The 20,732-nt window shown below is 33.1% G+C and overlaps 2 protein-coding genes across 2 annotated transcripts; both read right to left on the reverse strand.

The window, feature by feature from the left end:
• Positions 1 to 10,044, reverse strand: LOC18594590 (GTP-binding protein-like protein). Its single transcript, XM_018125256.2, has 11 exons — positions 9,716 to 10,044; positions 9,429 to 9,617; positions 8,373 to 8,426; positions 7,364 to 7,474; positions 3,030 to 3,092; positions 2,637 to 2,891; positions 2,272 to 2,418; positions 2,104 to 2,131; positions 1,892 to 1,962; positions 1,247 to 1,306; positions 1 to 569 (listed from the first exon to the last, which is right to left on the reverse strand). Exons 1-11 carry the CDS (start codon positions 9,923 to 9,925, stop codon positions 501 to 503), a joined length of 1,257 nt encoding a protein of 418 aa, XP_017980745.2. The 5' UTR covers positions 9,926 to 10,044; the 3' UTR covers positions 1 to 500.
• Positions 10,045 to 11,252: 1,208 nt separating this feature from the next.
• On the reverse strand, positions 11,253 to 13,406 carry EMB1303 (embryo defective 1303). The gene is made up of 5 exons (XM_007022205.3): positions 13,233 to 13,406; positions 12,822 to 12,908; positions 12,565 to 12,725; positions 12,190 to 12,268; positions 11,253 to 11,614 (listed from the first exon to the last, which is right to left on the reverse strand). The coding sequence occupies exons 2-5, from the start codon at positions 12,868 to 12,870 to the stop codon at positions 11,418 to 11,420; spliced, it is 486 nt and encodes a 161-aa protein (XP_007022267.3). The 5' UTR covers positions 12,871 to 12,908; positions 13,233 to 13,406; the 3' UTR covers positions 11,253 to 11,417.
• Positions 13,407 to 20,732: the final 7,326 nt, after the last annotated feature.

A 20,732-nucleotide genomic window follows, 5' to 3' on the forward strand; every position in this document is an offset into this window, starting at 1 on the left:
TAATGTAAAGAAAATCAAATGATAGTATAAAGTTCAGCTGCCATCCAGATCCTTAAGCTGTTAGGCATCATTTGGACAGATCTGTAGATATGTTTTCAATACAACAGAGAAAAACAAGCACCTTGCAAATACTATAGAAAAAAAAAATGCTAGGAAGCAAGTAACATTTACTGTAAGAAGGGCAAGATTACAACTAAAGAGTAATGATACCCCAACATATAGGGGAATGAAGTTACAACCTCAGTGTAAAAAATAGGGGGATTTTGTTTGTCCCTTTGTTTGCTTTTGAATTATAAACAGAAAATTCCCCGAGCTGAATCTCTGAATATATCTCTTGGCTAAGTAATGGTATAAGAAGAATTTCATCCTATACTATTTGCCTGCGTTGGAAATGATCTTAGACCACTGAAAATACAAAACCAGTGAGGTGTACATTTCTTGTTCAGCGCTTGGATAGGTAAAGGAATAATGAAATGCCTTCGGCTTAAAAAGTACAGTCATCAAACATTGAAACGGAACAGCATTACATCTCCTTCTTGTACAATGTAATCTTTACCCTCAGATCTCAACTGCAGCAAGTTAAATATGAGAAATGGAGAGAGATAAAAAGAGAAATAATATAGCATTTTGGTCTCAAAGGGAGAAAGAGAGAGGTGAAACAAATGTGGTAAGAGAGACAACTGAAATATGTACGAAACGAAAGGATATTGAGGGAAAAGATAAAAATAAACAAAAAGAAAGAAGTTGACAGTATTTGAGCATACAAAGGATTGATTGGAAAAGAAAGAGAAGGAAAATAAATTCAGACAAGTACAGAGCAGGAAGCAATAATTAAGAGAGGAGTGTAGCGAGCTGCTCACTACAACTAGGCAATCACCCTTAAGAGACTGGATGCTAAGGACATTTTGCCTTAGCTTGTACAACCTAAGTTTTGTAACCCAGAAAAATACAAGCATATTACTCAATAGAGAACTAATAGAACTATGAGACATATGGAAATGATAACCCCTCTCTCCCCCTCAAACTCAAGATTAATGTCTACTTCACCCAAAAAAAAATTTGAAGCAGGTTTTGCTGGTTGTTGGAAATAGCAATAGTTGCACCAAATTAAGGGAAAACAAATACAAGCAAAACACTCTTGCTTGTCCTGATAGCAAAGTGAAACTCATGCAAGGTATGCACATATGCTGCTGAAGAAATTATTACCTAAAAAATTTTAGAGGCTAATAGAAATTAAACAACTTACAAGTCCTTTTTCCCTTGCTGCTGCTAGTGAACCAGCGGCAACAAAATCATCATAGGATACCTATTAAGAACAAAAAATTTGTTTATAAAGAGGTGGTGATGAAAAAAAGCCTATATTTCAAACTCACGATCAATGATTCCACAAGCATAATATCTCTTAGAGATGCATGTGAATGCATATACTGAACCATCATACAAATTTGACACAAGCCGATGTTCAAGAAGTTAAAAGATGCTCATGTTCTGATCAAAGAATCATGTCTCAAATATGTAAGCCATCTTTTATTTACTTAACTTAGTTACCATATATGGAACCATCATGCAATTTTAACATAAGTAGAAGGCCCTACAACATTACACCACCATTTTTAGGCCAATATCCAATCATTTCCATGTTTAACAATAAAATAGTGCCCTATAAAGTTTGCCCACGACTGCAGGGGAAGTGGCTGACTGCAGTGACAGAGCCCAGCTTGTAGAAGCAAATTGTTTGAGCTTTTCTAAAACAATCTTTTCCATGACAAAAGACAGGAGAGAAATAAATAGTGAAAAGGAATTGCTGCCATCCAGCCACTCAGAGCTGATGGGAGAATAAAAATCTGAATACATGTGGGATGGAATCCACAAAATTAATGATGATGCTTACTGTCTCAGCACGAATGAAGCCTTTCTCAAAGTCAGAGTGAATAACTCCAGCAGCTTGAGGAGCAGTCATTCCTGATCAAGAGAGAAGAAAAATTAGACAACATTGATCTACACTCAGCTGCAATAACATACTAAAAACTCATAAGAAAGATAATAGTATTAATAGTATCTGCACATGGTACATATTGGACACTAAGCACAGCCAACACTAACCTGCAAGTATTGTCCATGCTTTTGATTCCTGCAGTATCAAGAACAACACTTTCAACTGATGAAACAAATGAAAATCCATGCAGACATGAAAACCATCTTTCAAAAGACGAAACCAATTTTTTTTTTTTAAAAAGGAACATTAAACTAATGGTGAGTACATCTTTTCACCTTCTCCCCAGATGTAAAGTACGTACGCAGCCCTAGAAGGCTATATGTTTCTCTAATAAGGTTTCCAAGCCCACTTTCATTGACACCAAGAGATTTCAAATATTCTGTTCGTTCATCTGATGGAAGTTCAGTGAGCTCCGACTCAACCTGCAATGTTAAGCTTTCTTAGTTCTTCAGCATAGTAAAATAGCTAATTCAACATTGATCAGCAACAGGCTATAAATGAGCATGTAAAATTCCATATTTTTCAATAGATGACAGTCATCAACGTCTACCAACAGACTCAAACACATCACAGAGAGAGAGAGTTGAAAAGTTCTATATCACTTGCTATTAGAGTGTGCTTTTCAAGAGTATCACCAAACCTGTGCAGAAATTGTTACAATTCCAGATCGCAACTCAGATGCAAGATTCATCACTTCATTAACATGGGAATTATTTTCAGGCTCAGCAAGATCAGATTCTGCAACATTGGCAACATATATGATTGGTTTCATTGTAAGCAAGCAAAGATGTTTCACAGCATCCTTCTCAAATTCAGTTAAAGCAACTGCTCGTGCTGGTTTTCCATCCATAAGTGCCTGCTTAATCCTTTCCAAGGCAGACTTTTCTGCTTCCTCCTAAAACAGTAGTATAACTTTAAGAAAGTTGATGCCAACACAAAAAACCACCACATTGGCGTACGGCATAGACTGACTGACAGACAAAGAACAAGGCTAGTTGCAGTAAAAACAGAAGAAGAGGAAAAATAACTTCACCTTGACTTTAGATTGAGAATCCTTCGCCTTCCCCTTTTTGAGCTTCTCTATTCTTTTCTCTATCTGCAAGTCTTATAAAAGATACAATTACTTTCATATGCTTTTTTTTATTTACACTGTCACAGATACGTAGTAAGGCCATGCAGGAGTTTGTAAAGGTTAGTCAATAAATAAGCATTCAAGCAAATTTACTAAGGTTTAAGGTTAGTTGACAAAGAAACATTCAAGCAAATTTCTTGAAGGTTTAATGCATGACCAGCAAATATTATTTTGAAACCAGAGATAATTATACGTCTTAACAAATATATCTGCATAATAAGAAGCACAAGTAGGGACAAGAATATGAGATGATATGAATTTGATGTTATATCTGGAATAACAGGATAGTGACATGGAACGTGTACATCCATATTATAGGATGCAATCTACAATGGGCATGCAAAAAGCTTAGTAGTACGGAATCACATTATTCAAAACAAAATGTTAATCATGAGGGTTTTTGGCCACCATAAGTATAAAATAGATGTTTCCATTTTATGTTGAAAAGGTAATATCTTGGGGCCAAACATCACTAACCAACAACTTTTCAAATTTATACCACATGAACTAAAAAACTTAAGTTCAAGTTACTAAAAGTGAATGACTTAAAGCCTTATGTGGGGTTCAACAATCACCTTCATAATATCATATTCCTCACACGCACCCTGCCCTTTTCCTTGATGTCCTAGTCAGCATTCAAAACCACGTATCGCAATCACACTCGATACTCATAGGACCAAGATCACACAATGTGCCAATGTAAACCCACATTGAGTAGGCATATGCTTTGAAACCAATAGTAATATCCTGGGCAGCTGGGCCCGAGGACCACTAGCCCAATATCTTTTCAGTCCTAAACCACATGACCCTAAAAGCTTAACACAAGTTGTTAAGAATGACTTGAACCCTTAAATGGTTTTCAACAATCACACTCCTATTCAATATAGGATGATGTATCACCAAAAAATAAATGCAGTCTCCTAAGACTTTAGACCAGGCACCTACCGAGAAGCATCCAAGTAGTATCATGACAAATTTTAAAATTCTATTAAAAACTGGGGTAAAAAATGTGTTAGATCCCTTTCCAGAAAGAACTTTAATCTTTCGACATGTTCAAAGAGTATTTACGCATCAACCACAACAGGATAAATAGAGTTGACAGATAGTGCTTCTCATTAAGAAACTGTGATACTCTGCTTTTGAGCTATCTATTGAAAACGACATGTAAGCAAAACATGTGTGCAACTTTCTGTTTAGGATTATTGTGTGTCAACCAAAATCTCCAAAAATCGCAAGTTATTTCCAACTGGAACCAGCTTCCCCTTGCCTTTTGTAGATTTTAAAAAACGTTGCTATAGCTTATCAATCATATTCAATGTGAAAGTTTATTTCTACAAGATACAGATCTCAGACAAAATTGAGAGTCTTAAGAAAACATGAATTAGCTCATCATATTTTCAACACCTAAGTCCTGAACTCTACCATACACAAATATTTTGCTCATCAAAACCAGAGTTCTTTCCAATTGGGTGGAAACTGATGGGTTTCAAATTGCAGAGAATTCTAGAATTATCTTAACAACTAATCACCGATTAGAAATTCAAGAATTATCCTAACAACTAATACCCTATTTCATAAATGAGTCAAAACTTAATTCTTCTAAGTAAGAAAACAAGCTTCGCACTTTCTAGGAATCTTCAAGGTTCCTATCATGAGTACCTATCACTAGTATGCAAACAATATATTCCCACCTCCTGCATGATCCTAAACTTAAGGTTAAATCTTTTGATTTAGGCTCAAATTTTACCTGCCCAAGGAGATGAATTCTCCAGCATTTAGCCTCAATTTCCTGTCTATTTCCATCATCTATCCTCCTTAGAAACTACCTATATTTCCCGAGTTTTTCAGCTGCATGAACATGACAATTTGTTTGTGTCAGCAACTAAATATAAAACCAAACTACTCTAAACTCTTTAAGGAACCCTGCTGCATTAAACAGACTCTAAGTTGCATTTGAGATAGTGGATATGATAAGTTGGTTTGTAATTGATCAGTGAAAGTCTTCTACTTTTGTTTTCTGATGGATTTAGAATAATTTGGACTCTTTGTGTTCTTGGAGAGACTTAAACTAGTTCAGATCCTTTTACACATTTTTTGGCTTCTTTTTAAGATTATATTTAACCCTATCCCTGCACAGTGACAAACTGTCCAGACCAAACAAGTTCGAAATGGAACGAATATTCTATAATAGAGTTCACTTGATGCTGACTCTTGAGTTCATTACAAAATCTAAATTATACAAAAGCAACAAAACCTTTTATTCTTGACAGACTTAAAGCAATTCAAGCATTTTATCCACACAAGAATTAAATTTACCCCAACCTTTAATATGTCACAAGATTTTAGGAATTAGGTAAATTTTAGTTCAGTTTTAGACTTTGAAAAAATTTAATGATTAGCTAGGATTGTAGTTGCAAAAAGATCTAGTAATTTAAGTTCAGATCTTTTTACACATTTTTTGGCTTCTTTTTAAGATTATAATTAACCCTATCCCTGCACGGTGACAAACTATCGAAACAAAACAAGTTCAAAATGGAACGAACATTCTACAATAAAGTTCACTTGATGCTAACCCTTGAGTTCATTACAAAATCTAAATTATACAAAAGTAACAAAATCTTTTATTCTTGACAGACTTAAAGCAATTCAAGTATTTTATCCACACAAGAATTAAATTTACCCCAATCTTTAATATGTCACAAGATTTTTGGAATTAGGAAAATTTTAGTTTAGCTTCAGACTCTGAAAAAATTTAATGATTAGCTAGGATTGTAATTGCAAAAAGATCTAGTAATTTATGACTGCGTAAAATATTGGATAAATTGTAGGAATCCAACAAGACCTTGGTTTAATAAAGTTTTGACAGCACTCCCAAAGGAAATGGTACTACAAGTAATTAATTAAGACTAAATGCTCAATTTGAGGCCAAAACCTTTGATTTTTTGTCAATTTAGAGCCAAACATTTCAATTGTAACAATTAAAGGCCAAACGTTTTCAGTTTCTTACAATTAAGGGTAAAGGTGAAAGGTGTTTGACGCGTATAGGACATGTACATGATGTAGACGCTAACTTTTCATGTAAGATACAGAAGGGTAATTTTGTCAAAAAATCTTTTCTATCAACAATTCAAATTATGGTGTGACATGTAACAACTTTTTCATAATGGCATGTAACAACTAAATCTTTCAATATGACGTGTAACAATTAAATCTTCAACATGGCATATAATAATAATTACATTTTTCAATATGACGTGTAACAATTAAATTTTTAACATGATATGTAACAACTAAATTTTCATCATGACATGTAACTAAATCTTCAATATGGCGTATAACAACTACATTTTTCAATATGACGTATAACTAAATTTTCAACATAATATATAACTTCATTTTTCAACATGGTGTGTAACAACTAAAGTTTCAACATGCCTAGTCAACTGTCATGTCATCAACTTAGACAATTTTCCGTCGTGCGTGATACATGCTCCATCCATTTATCAGCTTAGTCCTTAATTGTAACGAATAGAAAACGTTTAGCTCTTGATTGTTACAATTGAAACGTTTGGCCTTAAATTGAAAAAGCGCCTAAATGTTTAGTCCCAATTTGAGCATTTAGCCATTAGTTAACTAACCACCTGAAAACACTACATTTTATCAACTACTTTAATACAAAGGTCTTGGAGTTGTAAGTTACAGAAAGTCAAGCTCAAGTTTAATTTTTCTCAAACCCAAATTGCTCAAATTGCTTGAAGATGATGTAGTCCTCCAAATCTAAAAGACTTGTCTTCAAAAGGAGAAGATTGCTATATGGTAAACACAATCCTGATAATAGATTCTCACCTCCAAAAACACAAGAAGTAGTAATTTGATTCACATAACTGAATAGAACAGTATAAAGAGGAATGTGTTCTACCAATCATATATAACTAGGATTCACAGATAACTTAACGAATTGATAAAATGTTGGTCCACCTTGCCAAAAAGGGAGACAACTTTTGCAAAGCAAAGATCTCTTTGGATAATACCAGCCCAAGTGTATGAGAGTACAGAAATATCTCTTAAAAGTCTCTTAACATGTAAATTAGACACCACGCAAGCAACATGACACGAATGGACATTGTAAAATACGTTTTAGATGCACTCAGTCATAATGATGATAACATGTTCTAAACTATTTATTCAACATCACCACTTTTTCAAGAAAGATAAACCCTAAACCTTGAGCATACCTGATCTAAATCTGAGAAAACTAATTCCAAATTGATCACATCGATGTCAGACTTAGGATCAACTTTGCCATTCACATGAACAATATCATTATCTTCAAAACAGCGTACAACCTGAAACAATAATGGAATCATCATTATATTTCAAAAATTAAAAGTTAATGACTAAATCACAAAGCTTTTGATTGGTAAATGATATGCATATATTTCAAGAATGTTTCCAAAAGGATTTGTTCAGATTTAATAAAAACAAATAAATAACTGTTTAGGAACAGGGATCTTTAGCTGGGTTCTATAATTTTTAAATATAAGAAGGGTATCCTGTACAAGGATAAAGGATAAACTTGAGAGTCATGAAGGGTTCCTTTAAATTTTAAACAACTAGAGTGTTGGAGCAATGACTCAATAAACAACATGAGCTCTTGCCCTCCTTGCCCTCGGATCAAAAAGACCTCTTTGTCTGCTTTTCTCTAAAATTTAAACACTCAAAAACAGGTAAAACTCACACATTTCAGGGGGGAAAAATACAGTATTTACAGTTGAAAAGATACAGACTTCTTCCTACAACTTGAAAATTCCCTTTGTTCATAAAAGTGCTCATTTAAAAAGCAATTAAGAGAAAGAACAAAAAAACACAAAGCAAAAAAAGCAGTACTAGTTCGAACTTCCAACTAAAATAATTTGAAGGAAATTGGGACCCATTAAAAATATACATGACTGTAAACCACATAGAAAGAATTAATGTTGTAAGTGATGTACTAATTTGCACAGAACAAAGTATGAATTCCTGGGCTAGTTAAACTACTCTTTAGAAAGACTATGTAAAATGTTAATTTTAGTTTAGCAAAATGATGGTTGAGCTAGTATATGTATGCCTTTAGCAGATTAAACCTGTATTTCCTATTATAAGCACTATATTTGAATGACACGATCACCAATTTAAAGATACATGGTAAAAGAAATTAGTTGAGCATATGCAGAAAAGAACACTGTTGAATAGGATAGAGAAGACCTGAAGAATGGAGTCCACCTCTCGGATATGCGATAAGAATTTATTCCCTAACCCCTGGAACAATGACATAGATAAGAAATCAAGGTCCTAATTGCAACAGAATCCAAAAGACATGCCATATGTATAAGAAGCAAATCAATCAGTACAAGTTCAGCAAACACCAAAAGTGAGCCACAAGTCTACAACTAGCAAAAAATAACAAGAAAAATTAATGTTCCCTTTTGCTACTTACTATGTACCATTTTCTTCCTCAAAAGGGCATTAAAACTCAAAAGCAAAAGCAAATAATAAAAAAGAAAATTCATTTAATTAAAAGTGAGAAAAAGGCTGAAATGTAACACAATTTCATAGTTGTTTTGTATAAAACTAGAATCATTAATTTTGTGATTCATAAAAATTATGGCTCCTTTTCATTGTTGCTTTTGTTATGTGCTTTTTGCTACCCCAAAAGTTGCTATAATGCAAAAGAAAATGATAAAAAAGCAAAGTTATAATTGACTAAAATGAGAAAATAATTAGAATCCAACGTACATTCAAACATGATTGACTAATATAAAGTAAACTCATATTTATATTACCAAAATTTAGTTTTATATATTTAGTACAATCAAAAAGTAAACAACAATATTATAATTGATGGATTTAAAATGGACAAATGATAAAAATATAACACCAATTATAAAATAATTAGTCTATATAGAGGTAAAATCATGCATTTTGTTATATAAAAAGTTACCATATTTTGTATTGAATCCTTCAAAAAAACTTATTTGCATTTGTATCCAAATGCACATTTTGTTTTTGAAAACAAGAAAGCAAGAAGCAAATAACAAATGCGGTAACCAGGCCGGGACAAAAAAACCCAACAGAAAAAATACAACTAGTGAAAAAACTAATAAAATACAAGTAGTAAAAGCAATAATATTGCCTAATCTTTAGTTATTCAAATGCAGTGTTTGCTTTCACATACAAATGCAGGTTTTGCTTTCAAAAGAAGAAAAGAAACACAAGTACCAAAAATAATGACCAAAACAAAAGTAATAGTAGAAGTTTTACCTCCCCTTGACTGGCACCCTTAACGAGACCGGCAATGTCAACAAACTCAATAGAAGCAGGAACAGCTCTTTGAGACTTGCTTAGCTCAGAAAGAACATGAAGCCGAGGATCCGGAACCGCAACAATCCCAACATTTGGCTCTATTGTACAAAACGGAAAATTAGCAGCTTGTGCTTTCCCATTCTCAACCTACGTTTTTAATTTCAAAATCAATTCACTCATCACAATTTTCTTTTCTTTCCTACGAGAACAAAAAAAAACCCAGAGTCCGGAATTAAGTAACTTACGACGGCATTGAAGAGAGTTGATTTGCCCACGTTAGGGAGACCAACAATGCCGGCTCTTAAGCTCATGCTTATTCTGGAAGAAGAAGACTGTAATCTCGTTTTCCTCCCATTAAAAACGCTGATTAATTGAGAGTTTTTGGTGAAAATGGAGGGTTTATTTGGAAGAAGAGTTAGAGTTGAAAGTAGATTACTGCAGGCTGTTCTCGCCATTTTAGAAGAGAAAGCTTCAATATGGATAGAGCTTTTTCTATTTTTTTTTCTCAAGGAATACGGCCAGCCACTGGTTCTGGTTTGCCCTTGGGTGGCTTATGGCCTGGGGTTTTAAAAGGGTTTCTTCTGAGATTTTCATCTTTTGCCCAAAAATTTGTTAATTTCAAACTTTTATCACTCGTATTTTTTCTTATTTGGTGTAGATAGATAAAGTTATATAGACGAGTTCTTAAAATTTTTTATTAGGTTTAAAATTTAAAAAAGTCTTTAAATTATTTAAAAAATTTTAAATTTTTTTATTTTTTATTATAGTTAATTAAATCTTTATACTTATTATTAATTAAATAAATTTTTATAATTAAAATTTACTAATTATTGATAAAATAATTTTATAATTTATGATTGAATCATTATTAATCAAAATATCACTCGTTATTCTATACCATGTGATTATGAGATATTTTTCACCCTCCAATGTCATGTTAGAATCATAGAAAATGACAAATGACATTTGGATAAGAATTAATCAACTTTTAATTATAATAACGTATTTGATTTAAAATAAAATTACAAAAATTTAATTTAACATAATAAAAAAATAAAAAAATTTTAAATAATTTAAGAAATTTTTAACTATGCATTTTTATACTATTATTAGTGGCATACAGAGATATAAATAAATTATCTTATTTATCTATATATCTACAAATTTTAGCTTCAAATTCACTCTCAAGCTGGGGGTAGGTATTAAGTCCAGTCATACAGTACCCGTTGCTTGTCAACAGGTATAAGGAAAAAGCAAGGGTTCAGAACTCTAAACTTGTATTTTATTGAGAAAGGATAACAACCCAATTTCAAACATTAATCCTCTTGGAAAAGGAAAATAACGTTTAGGCTAGCTAAGACTGGGTTATTGTTTTGCTATTGTTGTTATGAACATAGCTTAGACAAGTGAAACTCTAAAGCTTATATAAAAGGTCTCCCATAGAATCGAGAATGAGGACAAGGAGTGCAGTTCTTTTTGTGTCAAATTCATACTGGGATGTTAAAAAATGAAACGTAAGAGGTTAATCTATAGAAGAAAGGAGATGGAAGGTTCTTTTAGCAATGCCATTGCTAAATAATATAAGAGGATTCATCAATTGCTGGTGTGAATTGAGCAGGAGCAGGAGCCAGTTGAATTCTCAAGTTCTCATTTTGGTACCCAACTTACAGCTCTGCAGGGACATGTCCATTCAAGCTGTTAATCGCACAATTTGTTTTTAAAACAATCTTCAAAAATAAATAGTACGTGGAAGTTTTATAATAGAAAGCACGGGCATACCGCTGGTAGAAAACCAATATCAAGACTTAATAAAGGAAAGAAAGAAAGAATGAGTACAATTTGTAGGCTAGTTAACAACAGATTCTATTTTAAGATCAGTTTCGGTCATTCGTTGTCAAAAAGAATACAGTATGAAGAACCATATGCTATCAATTTGCAAATATTCTTTCATCTTCTTCGACTGTCCCGATAATCTTCCTCACCTTCTTTATCCTTTAAGAAGCCTAGAAATGCAAGAAATCCAAAAAGGAAGAATCCCCCTGACCAGTTGCCCCCACCGCCTCCCCCACCACCACCACCACCATCATCATCACGGGGAGGAAATCCAGAATCACCATCATCTAGTTGTGGTGATTTCTCCTTTGCTGCATTTCAATAAACCATATTAAAACCATTTAAATGACACATCTTTTTCATATAATTACATGAAGTTGCAATCAAAGAAAAAAACCACCAGAGCTGCAACTTTCAAGTAAAGGGCTTATATCCCTCCTTAATTAATGGAGCTCCACAGAGCAAGGGTTCTATCCCTGGCTCCTGCAAGGTTAGGTGTTTATCACCTATATACCATAGCAGGAAAAGACCACACCAAAACCATATATGTAGCATAAAAGTTGCTTGCAACTCACAGTGAACTGCTAAAGAACCATGGGGCATCATAAAACACAGTAACATTAACAATCATCCTGCCAATGCAGATGGAGCATGACAGTGAAAGCATGGACACAGCATGGCTAAGTGTCCAAGAAATGTATGAGAATGATACGTGCCTATCAACATGTCTCCAGCTATTCCCAAATAATCACCTAGCCCTCCATAACCTTTCCTAACCGCATTCAACCTAAGGTGGGTGGCTAAAGGTTCAACTAGAAAAACAAAAAAAACGAATACATCTAACCAATTTTAGCAAACCACTGAAATCATATATTGTTGTTATTACCATGAACAGGAGCTTGGGTAATTGTTGGTGCCTCACGAGTGACGGTTTGAGTTTGCCCCGATGCACTGCATGTTGCATTCTGCACGAAAAATAAACCAGGTCATAAACTGAGAATACTGATACCATGTCCATAGATAAGCAAAGACAAACACAACTTGTTCTCCTTAATTGCATCTTTTCTTTTCTTTTTGAAAATTCCTTCATTGCATCTATTTCAGGATCCAATACTGCATTAACATATATAAACAGTGTTGAATTTTATATCAAAAACAGGAGAGCAACTTCCCTCTCTATAATATTCTTCAGTCCATGTTAACCACTCTAAAGGATATCAATTTCGAAAAAAAAAAATCAAAATCTTAGTGACAAACTTACCAAAGCAGCAGTAGCAGCACATATAACAGATGAAGATTGCTTTCGACTACTTCCAACAATAGGTTGTAATTGCAAGCCAAGGCCTATTGGCCTAACTTGTGTAGAAATTCTGCTGGCGCCGCAGAAGCCACTGTGCTTAATTTGTGCCTTCAATGGACTTCCTGGTGAAAACCATAACAAATCTTATCATAAAACAAACAGAACTCTATGAAAAATAAAAGCAATATCCAAGAAATTAGCATGGAAAAAAATCATACCGGGTGATAATAGAGGCGGCGAGGGGGCAGTAACACTAGCAGTCAGCATTTGTAAGTAACGAAAGGCAATTTTGACAAGAACAATACCTGAAAAGAAAATGAAAGCTTGCCTTTTTAGATTATATCGAAATTTTAAGATTAAAAAGAATCAAATTCCATCAAAATCATTCCTTTTCCTAGTCAAAATTAATGCCCATATAGGAATCACAGTTAATAATCTTATCCGCTATAAGCACCGAAGAAAAATCTACTGATAGCATAAAGAAATCAACTAAATTGAGCAGAAAACGGAACAAAAACACCCAATTCTATTTTGTATTTCCTCAACCCAAAAACATAATTGACACACAATTTATACACTATATCCACAGAAATTACAAAAATTTAAATAATGGGAATGAAAATTGAAACCTTAAATTGAAGAAGCAGATGGATACGAGAAACCCGGGAAGAAAACGAAATTGCCGACTTGCAGAAGATTGAAGAAGGAAGGAGAAATGGGATGTGGAAACTCGAAGAAGACAAAGAAGAGGGCTAATTAATGCAAAAGTTGGGAAATGCCCTAAAAACAGGGAAATGCAAAAGTTGGGCTTGGAGGTAGCTTTGGGTTATTTATCTTGTGCTGTTGGAAGCTATAATGTGGGCCTCAAAGTCTCTAATTTGTTGCTGTAGCCCAAGACACATAAGGAAGTTAAGTTTATATTTATATATATAATTAGGTTTGATATTAAAAATTAAAGTAAAATATCCTCACTTCCTAACTTTTAGGTATAATTTTATACGGGTCCATTAATATTAGAAATGAACAATTCACCCTAAAAGTCTAAAGGCCATTAACGAGAAGTGTGAAATGTCAAAATTACCCATGTATAAATAAATCTTAATCACATATTAATGCTTGCTAATCACTATGCTCACTTTCTCTCCTCGTTCTCCATTTCTCTCCTTTCATTCTCTGATCATTAGTCGCTACATCAATTAGGGTTTTTTTTTAACCTTAGGCTTCAATTAGAAGCCTCATCCTACAGCAAAATAATCCAAAATCCAACATTTGTTTTAAACCTTTAAACCCTAACCCATTGAGAGAGTGAAGGATTAAGGTTTATCAATCGTCAAACACTAGTATGTTTTACTACTGTGTTTAGGGTTAGGGGTTTTTTTTATGATGGAATAGATATCAAGGTTAGCTTCTTGTTAAATTTTTATTAATGATCAAGAAAGAAAGTACATTATGGAAGGGAATATAAACCTTACCTCCAAAAGTAAAAATGGATAATAAAAACCTAAGAGAAATATTACTCTCATTGCATTTGTTTTCCATGTGCATAGGAAAAGCAATTTATTTCTTTTGCAATGATCTAATGTGTAGTAACAAAAATAAGATTCCTAAGAGAGATATTATTTTCTGAGCAAATTTTAATAATGCTAAAGAAAATAATATTACTCTTTTACAATAAGCTAATGTGAAAAAATAAATGAAGAGTGCTACTCCCTTACATTTATTTGAACCTAACATATGGGAGTTTAGGGTTAGGGTTAGGGTTTTGTGGTTTATAAATGTTTTTTTTTTGTTGATGTGGTGTTTAAGTATGGGAACGAGTTTTATTGTTTGGGGTTGTTTTGGATTATGTGGTCTTCATGTGCGGGAATAGTTTTTGTGATTTAGGGTTTTTGGTTTGTTACTGATGTGGTGAAGGTTTAAGAATAGGTTTGGATTAGGGTTTTGGTTGAGGGTTGGGTTGTAACCCAGACCCATAACCTTAAAGCCTTAAATTAGGCAACTCGAACCTGAACCAAACAACTAAACCTAAAACCCCAATTTCCAAGACCTTTACCTTAATTTCCAAAACCCTAACCCTAATTCTCGAATTTAGAATTTTAAGATTATGGTTCTGAAATTAAGGTTTAAGGATAGTGTTTAGGTTCGAGTAACCTTAAACCTAGACCCTTAAAGCTTTAAATAAGAGAATTAAGGTTTAAGGTTATGGAAAATCAAATTTTTTAGAACCTTAAACCTTAATGCCTTAATTTATGAATTTAACAGTTAAGGTTCTGAAATTGGGAATTTAAGGTTAATGTTTGGGTCCGAATAACCCAAAGACCCTAAATCCCCAATTTCAAAACCTTGACCTTAAATTAATAAATTAAGGAATTAGGGTTTAAGGTTCTAAAAATTGAGATTTTTAGATTTGAATTTAGAGTTTTTAAAATATGTTTTAATTTGGTTGAGGTTTAAGGTTATCGTTTGGGTTCAAGGTTATTATTCAATATTTCAGAGCTATTAACCTATTCTAATTGGGTTTTTAAAGTTTAGACATAGCAAAGATGTCGTATAACTTAGTCGGGCACCATGAGGGAGAAGTGACGACCATCAGAGATGTCTATCTAAACAGATATTCCTATATAGAGCAGACAAATGATGTCTTGGAAGTGTTGGTGGATGATTCCAATGTTGGAGTTGGAATGGGTGTCTCCATTACTGCACGATACCCTAAATCAAAAGAGGTTATGGCATTGAAAAGTGATGGCGATCTGTTGAAGTTGTTTGAAGTTTATAAAAAGACCAACAAAATTCATCTGTACTTAGACCTCAATTCCTACTATTCCAGTACAAACAATGGGATCTGGTAAGTTTTCTGTTACCAAAAATGTTAATGCATGTGTCTTATTGGACTTGTGCATGTTGGCTTAGGTGATGGCAAAGGTAGGATTGGTGAGTCTAGTTGTATATGCTTGATGACTCAACTTCAAGTAGAGATAACAAAGGCACAGTTGAAGTAGAGAGAACTTCAAGTAGAGGTAAAAAGTTTAGCATTAGAGGTAGAGATAAAGTTGGTGATGGCAGTGGTGAAGTACCTTCTATTACTATTGGTATTAGCGATGTTGAAAGTATTTATTCAAATAAGGAAAGTAGTGATTTAGTTAGTGGAAATGATATATCCAATGAAGATGTAGATTGGATACGTGAGACAAAAAGTGAAGAATCTTAAAGTAACTGGGATAGTGATGCAAAAAATGTTGAGATTGAAGAAAATATAGAGAATGATGTTTTTTTCTGATATTGGCACTAATGTGGAGGAAGGAAACCAAGATAATAATGAATCTGACAAGGAAGGTCAAGAAATAGATAAATCCTTCAAAGGCATACCTTATGCTTCTAATAAGAATGGAAAAATTGTATTGGTAGAGAACATGTTATTTACAAGTGTGCAGCACTTTAGGGAGGTGATAGTTGATTATATGATCCAAGAAGGAATATAGTTGTATAGAGCATAAAATGAAAAAACTAGGCTCAAGGCTTTCTACAAAGGAAATAGCTGTGAATGGATGGTTCAAGCAAATGTATTTTTAGATAGGAAAACCTTTAAGATCAAGAAAGTAAAGAATAGGCACTCTTGCATTAAGATCAGTAACAATAATCCTACTACTACAAGTGCTTGGATTGTTAACAAATTTACTGCTCAGTTGCTGTTTGACCCAAATATGTCATACAATCTGATGCAGCATGAATTACAAGAGAGGTATGGAGTGAGTGTTCATTATAAGAAACTATATAAGGCAAAAAAAATGGTCTAAAAAGAGTTTGAAGGGACTCGTGGTAGGTCCTATTCTTACATGCTCCTGTATGCCCAAATGATGAAGGATACAAATCTTGAAAGCATAGCCATCATGCAGCTAGAAAGGCTTAAGTTGAGCACGTACCCAACTTTCAAAAGGTTTTTCTTGTTCTTTGATGCTTTAAGGAAAAACTTAACAAAAAGTGGAGGCCTTTCATTGAGGTTGATGGTTGCCACCTTAAAAAGCCATATGGAAGGGTCGTACTATCTACTATTACCATTTATGGGAATTGTGGTTTGTCTCTTATTACTGCTATTGTGGTGAAGCTAGAAAATGGTGACTTATGGTCTTGGTTTTTTAACTTGGTTTATACTGCCATTAGAGACTTCAACAAACCATTGGCAGTGATGAGTGATGGGCAAACGTAAACCCTAAACATGTACTATTTTACATTTAATTAGTTAATTTCAATTTCTTATTAACTATTACTTATTTTTATATGGCAAGGCCTAGATGATATAATTACAGAGATAATGCCTCGTGCCACTCAAAGAAGGTATGTTAGGCACTTTTATAGCAATTTTAAACAAAAGTCTTTGGGGTTCGACATAAAGGTGAACTTTTAGAAAGCTGTAAAAGCATACAACCAGTGGGATTGGAATAAAGCCATGATGAAGATTAAAGCTGAAAATGTAAAGGCATACAACTAGTTGATGGAAAAATCACTCACACTATGGGCAAGGCATACCTTTGACCTAAGTGTGAAGACAGACCATGTGACCAACAACATGGTTGAGAGTTTCAACCATTAGATTGGGCTTGTGGGGAGTAAACCCATTTTGGTTTTGCTTGAAGAGCTAAGAGTCAAAATAATGACAAGTTTTTATGATTAGTATGATAAGGCCTGCATGTGGGAAGGGCACATTAGAAGAACTTGGTCGTGGTGCTAGATTTGTCTTTGCGCATGGTGATGCAAAAAGGCCTTCATTTCCTAAACTTACTACCCCTGTTACCTCTACTGCCCCTACTACTTCTACTACCTCTACCTTGGTAATGAATTCTGATGGTCCTAGAGGGACGCAAACAAGTGCCTCTCATGTTGTTGATATGTGAATGTTAATACATATAATGTTTTAAGATTTTTTTTGTGGTGTTTGGATGGCTAGAGGGAAAGTAAATTAAAAATGAATGCTTTGTAACTTTTTGTCTTTTTTTGTTTGTCATTATTTGAAAATTATGAATAAATGCTTGACTTTGATATTGGACCTATTGGTAGTGGCCAAATTTTTTTGTAAACTTTATTTTGTAAAGCTTGTGGTCCTCAGGTGCATAAAGGTTTAGGGAAAATAGTGCTCCTCATGTGTACAAGGGACCTGATGCAATTATTGTATAAGACATAAATTGAAAATCAATGCAAAGATTAGTTTACTTTTTTGCAAAAAAAGCCTTTGCGTTAATTCTTATATCACTTGTTATGTTCATGTCTATTATGATTAATTTAAGATAATTGGCATCATAAGACAAAAACTCAAGATATTGAAATGCTTGGCTATCTTTATGTCCATTTAATATTTCAACAAATTTGCATTTAATATTTCACAACTTGCAACAGCTTTTGCATTCAATATTTCAATAACTTCCAAGAACTTTTATCAAACAAAATGACATTTAAAAGCCTCAGTCTCTTCGTATTTTTTTACCTATCTTATCTCTTTAGGGAGTTTTATCAAGCACCATTTGAGAAGCCCTTCATCCTGCATTTTCTGTTCCCTTCAAGCTTTATGTTCTCTTCCTCTATTCCCAAGTTTCATCCTTACAAAAACCACATATGGATGTTATGGAATAGTTAGAGATCATTTTGCAGCTTCTGTTTTTTTAACCTACCATACCCATTAACTCTTCCATAACATCCACATATGGTTCTTGAAATGAAAGTTCTCTAGCAAGAATGCAAACAACATAAGCTTGAAAGGTAGAATCGATCTTTAGTTCTTGATCTTTTTCCTCCATTACTTTCATCATTTCTTTTTAGTGGAATGCCAAAAATCAATAAAAAAATCTTGAGCATTTCAGCAATCTAGATTTTTAGCTTATCCTCTATGGTTCTTGAAATAATCTTTTTCCTTGATTAGTTTCATCATTTCTTCTTTTGTGGGGTGTCAAAAATCAATAAGAAGTCTACAACATTTCAACCAAAAAGTTGGTTTTTTAGCTTTTGGTTTGAGGGACTTCTTAGTTATAGCAAAAACACTAAAAAAAGGGTAAAATTGTCATAAATTTCATCAAATAAATTGAGACTGATGATAGGATTTCTCTATATAGCAGAAGATAATTTTTTGGGGTGGATTGTCCATTTCTAATAGTAATGGACCCGCATGAAATTATACCTAAAAGTTAGGGGGTGGGGATATTTTACCTTAAAAATTATTGACTCAATTAATAATATTATTTATTTTGAATGATGGTGATTTCTTTAATATGGACCTGTAACAATAGGTGTTAGGAAACATGTCCAGCTCCGTAGTGTTGATGATATACCTTTGGGGTATTATGTTCATACATACCTTATGGTTATTGTGGTATTGGAGAAAATTAAGCTTATTCAAAGACTCTCGGTGGCCAGAGAATGCTAGGCAATTGATTTGGACAAAAGCTAAGGAAACGTGGGATATTTTGGGCAAAAAAGATCATACAATGAGAAGGAAAACTATGATAGCTAGGAAGAAGCCTAAGCTAGACTTTTTTAAGTTGAATGTAGATGGCAGTGCAAGAGGACAACTAGGACTAGCTATTGTTGGAGGTTTGGTAAGAGATGTAAATGGGTATTGGCTGGTTAGATTCACTTTCAAGATTAGAATTTCTTGCTCACTTACTATTGAACTTTGTGCTATTTTCCAATGACTTAAGTTATGTTGGGACAGAGGATTTAGACATATACAAGTTGGAACTGACTCACTACTTGCCATATTGCAAATATCAAACTTGAGCTCCACCTTAGATCCTAATGTAAATATCTTGCGACTTATAAAGAAACTACTTCAACGAGATTGGGATTGCTCCATTACTCACGTCCTTCATGAAGCCAACAAATGTGTCGATTGAATGGCAACAAATCATGATGATCTTTTCTTAGGATTACACATATTTTATTTTCCTTCACCCAATATTATTTTTAGTTTATTTCCAGACAAGTTAGGCATATCATGGCCTAGGATGATGTAACTTTGATTTTTCTATTTAAATAATATCTATTTCCCTTAATACAAAATAAAAAGCACTCTTTAAACCTTTCAAGAAAATTCAAATAAGTCTTTATTCTTTTATTACTTTTAATCAAACCCATGTATTTTTATTTTAGGTCAAATAAACTCTTATAACTAACGATTGAGTAATTTTCAATAGTCAAACATCACTTATCATTTTTATATTCATGTAACGCTAATGTGGCATTGACGTGAAGGGTGAAAATGCCTCATGACTATGTCCTCATGCCGTATCAACATCTATTATGGCACGCTAACATGCTACGTAGCATAAAATAATAATAGACATTTTGACTAACAATAGTAGGCTATAAATAAAGTTTTATTTGACTCAAAATAAAAATACAAAGGTTTGATTGAATGCAATAAAAGAACAAAGGCTGATTTGAATATTAATGAACAGTGCAAGTGCTTTTTTAGGTATTATCCTAATAAACAATTATGTATTTAAATTTTATTGATAATTTTTTTAATATTGTTCATTAAGTAATAATTTTCAATATTTACATTTTAAGAGTGTGAGTACTTTATCTGTTTCTAAATTTTATTTCTAAAAAATAAAAAAATATATATATTATAAGGTAAAAAGTGGGTGAATCTTTCAATTTAGATTTAAACAATAGTAATGATTTAGATGTATAATTTGAAGTAGGGATGTAAAGTTATTTTTCAAGTACACTAACTCAAATCTAATTATTTGATAAGGTATTCGAACCCTGTAAAATACTTGATTAATTTTTTGAATTGTGACTTGAATCCATACCCAAATATCATAGACACTACCCACTAAATACATGATTAAAATAAATTTTAAATAAATTTTTATGTTATTTTTAGCTTTAAATTGATTTTAATTTTGAATTGACAAAAACTATGACAAAAATTGCCTGATTAAGTTTTGAGTTTAAGTTCTTCATTTACAAAAAAGCTAAGTAATTGATTTAAAATGTCTAAGTGTTTTACATCAAAATGGGTTCAAGATAAAGTATTTTTCAAGAAGATAGTTATAGGGATCAATCTTTAGGTTTGAGGGATTGATCCATTTCATACAAAGCCTATTTGGTCCTTTATTGTTTGCTAGAGATTGATC

The sequence above is a fragment of the Theobroma cacao genome, chromosome 7 (genome assembly GCF_053813885.1).
Source record: "Theobroma cacao isolate CCN51 chromosome 7, ASM5381388v1, whole genome shotgun sequence".
NCBI lineage: Eukaryota > Viridiplantae > Streptophyta > Magnoliopsida > Malvales > Malvaceae > Theobroma > Theobroma cacao.

Bases quoted from the DNA above. Each gene is read 5' to 3' on its own strand.
- LOC18594590 (XM_018125256.2), bottom strand. From the start codon at position 9,925: ATGGCGAGAACAGCCTGCAGTAATCTACTTTCAACTCTAACTCTTCTT. The intron at 8,427-9,428 runs GTAAAACTTCTA...TCATTGTTCCAG, and splicing joins AGGGTGCCAGTCAAGGGGAG to GGGTTAGGGAATAAATTCTT. The intron at 2,892-3,029 runs GTGAAGTTATTT...CTACTGTTTTAG, and splicing joins ATTCTCAATCTAAAGTCAAG to GAGGAAGCAGAAAAGTCTGC.
- EMB1303 (XM_007022205.3), bottom strand. From the start codon at position 12,870: ATGCTGACTGCTAGTGTTACTGCCCCCTCGCCGCCTCTATTATCACCC. The intron at 12,726-12,821 runs GTATGATTTTTT...GGTTTTCACCAG, and splicing joins GCCGCCTCTATTATCACCCG to GAAGTCCATTGAAGGCACAA. The intron at 12,269-12,564 runs GTAAGTTTGTCA...TTTTTCGTGCAG, and splicing joins GTGCTGCTACTGCTGCTTTG to AATGCAACATGCAGTGCATC.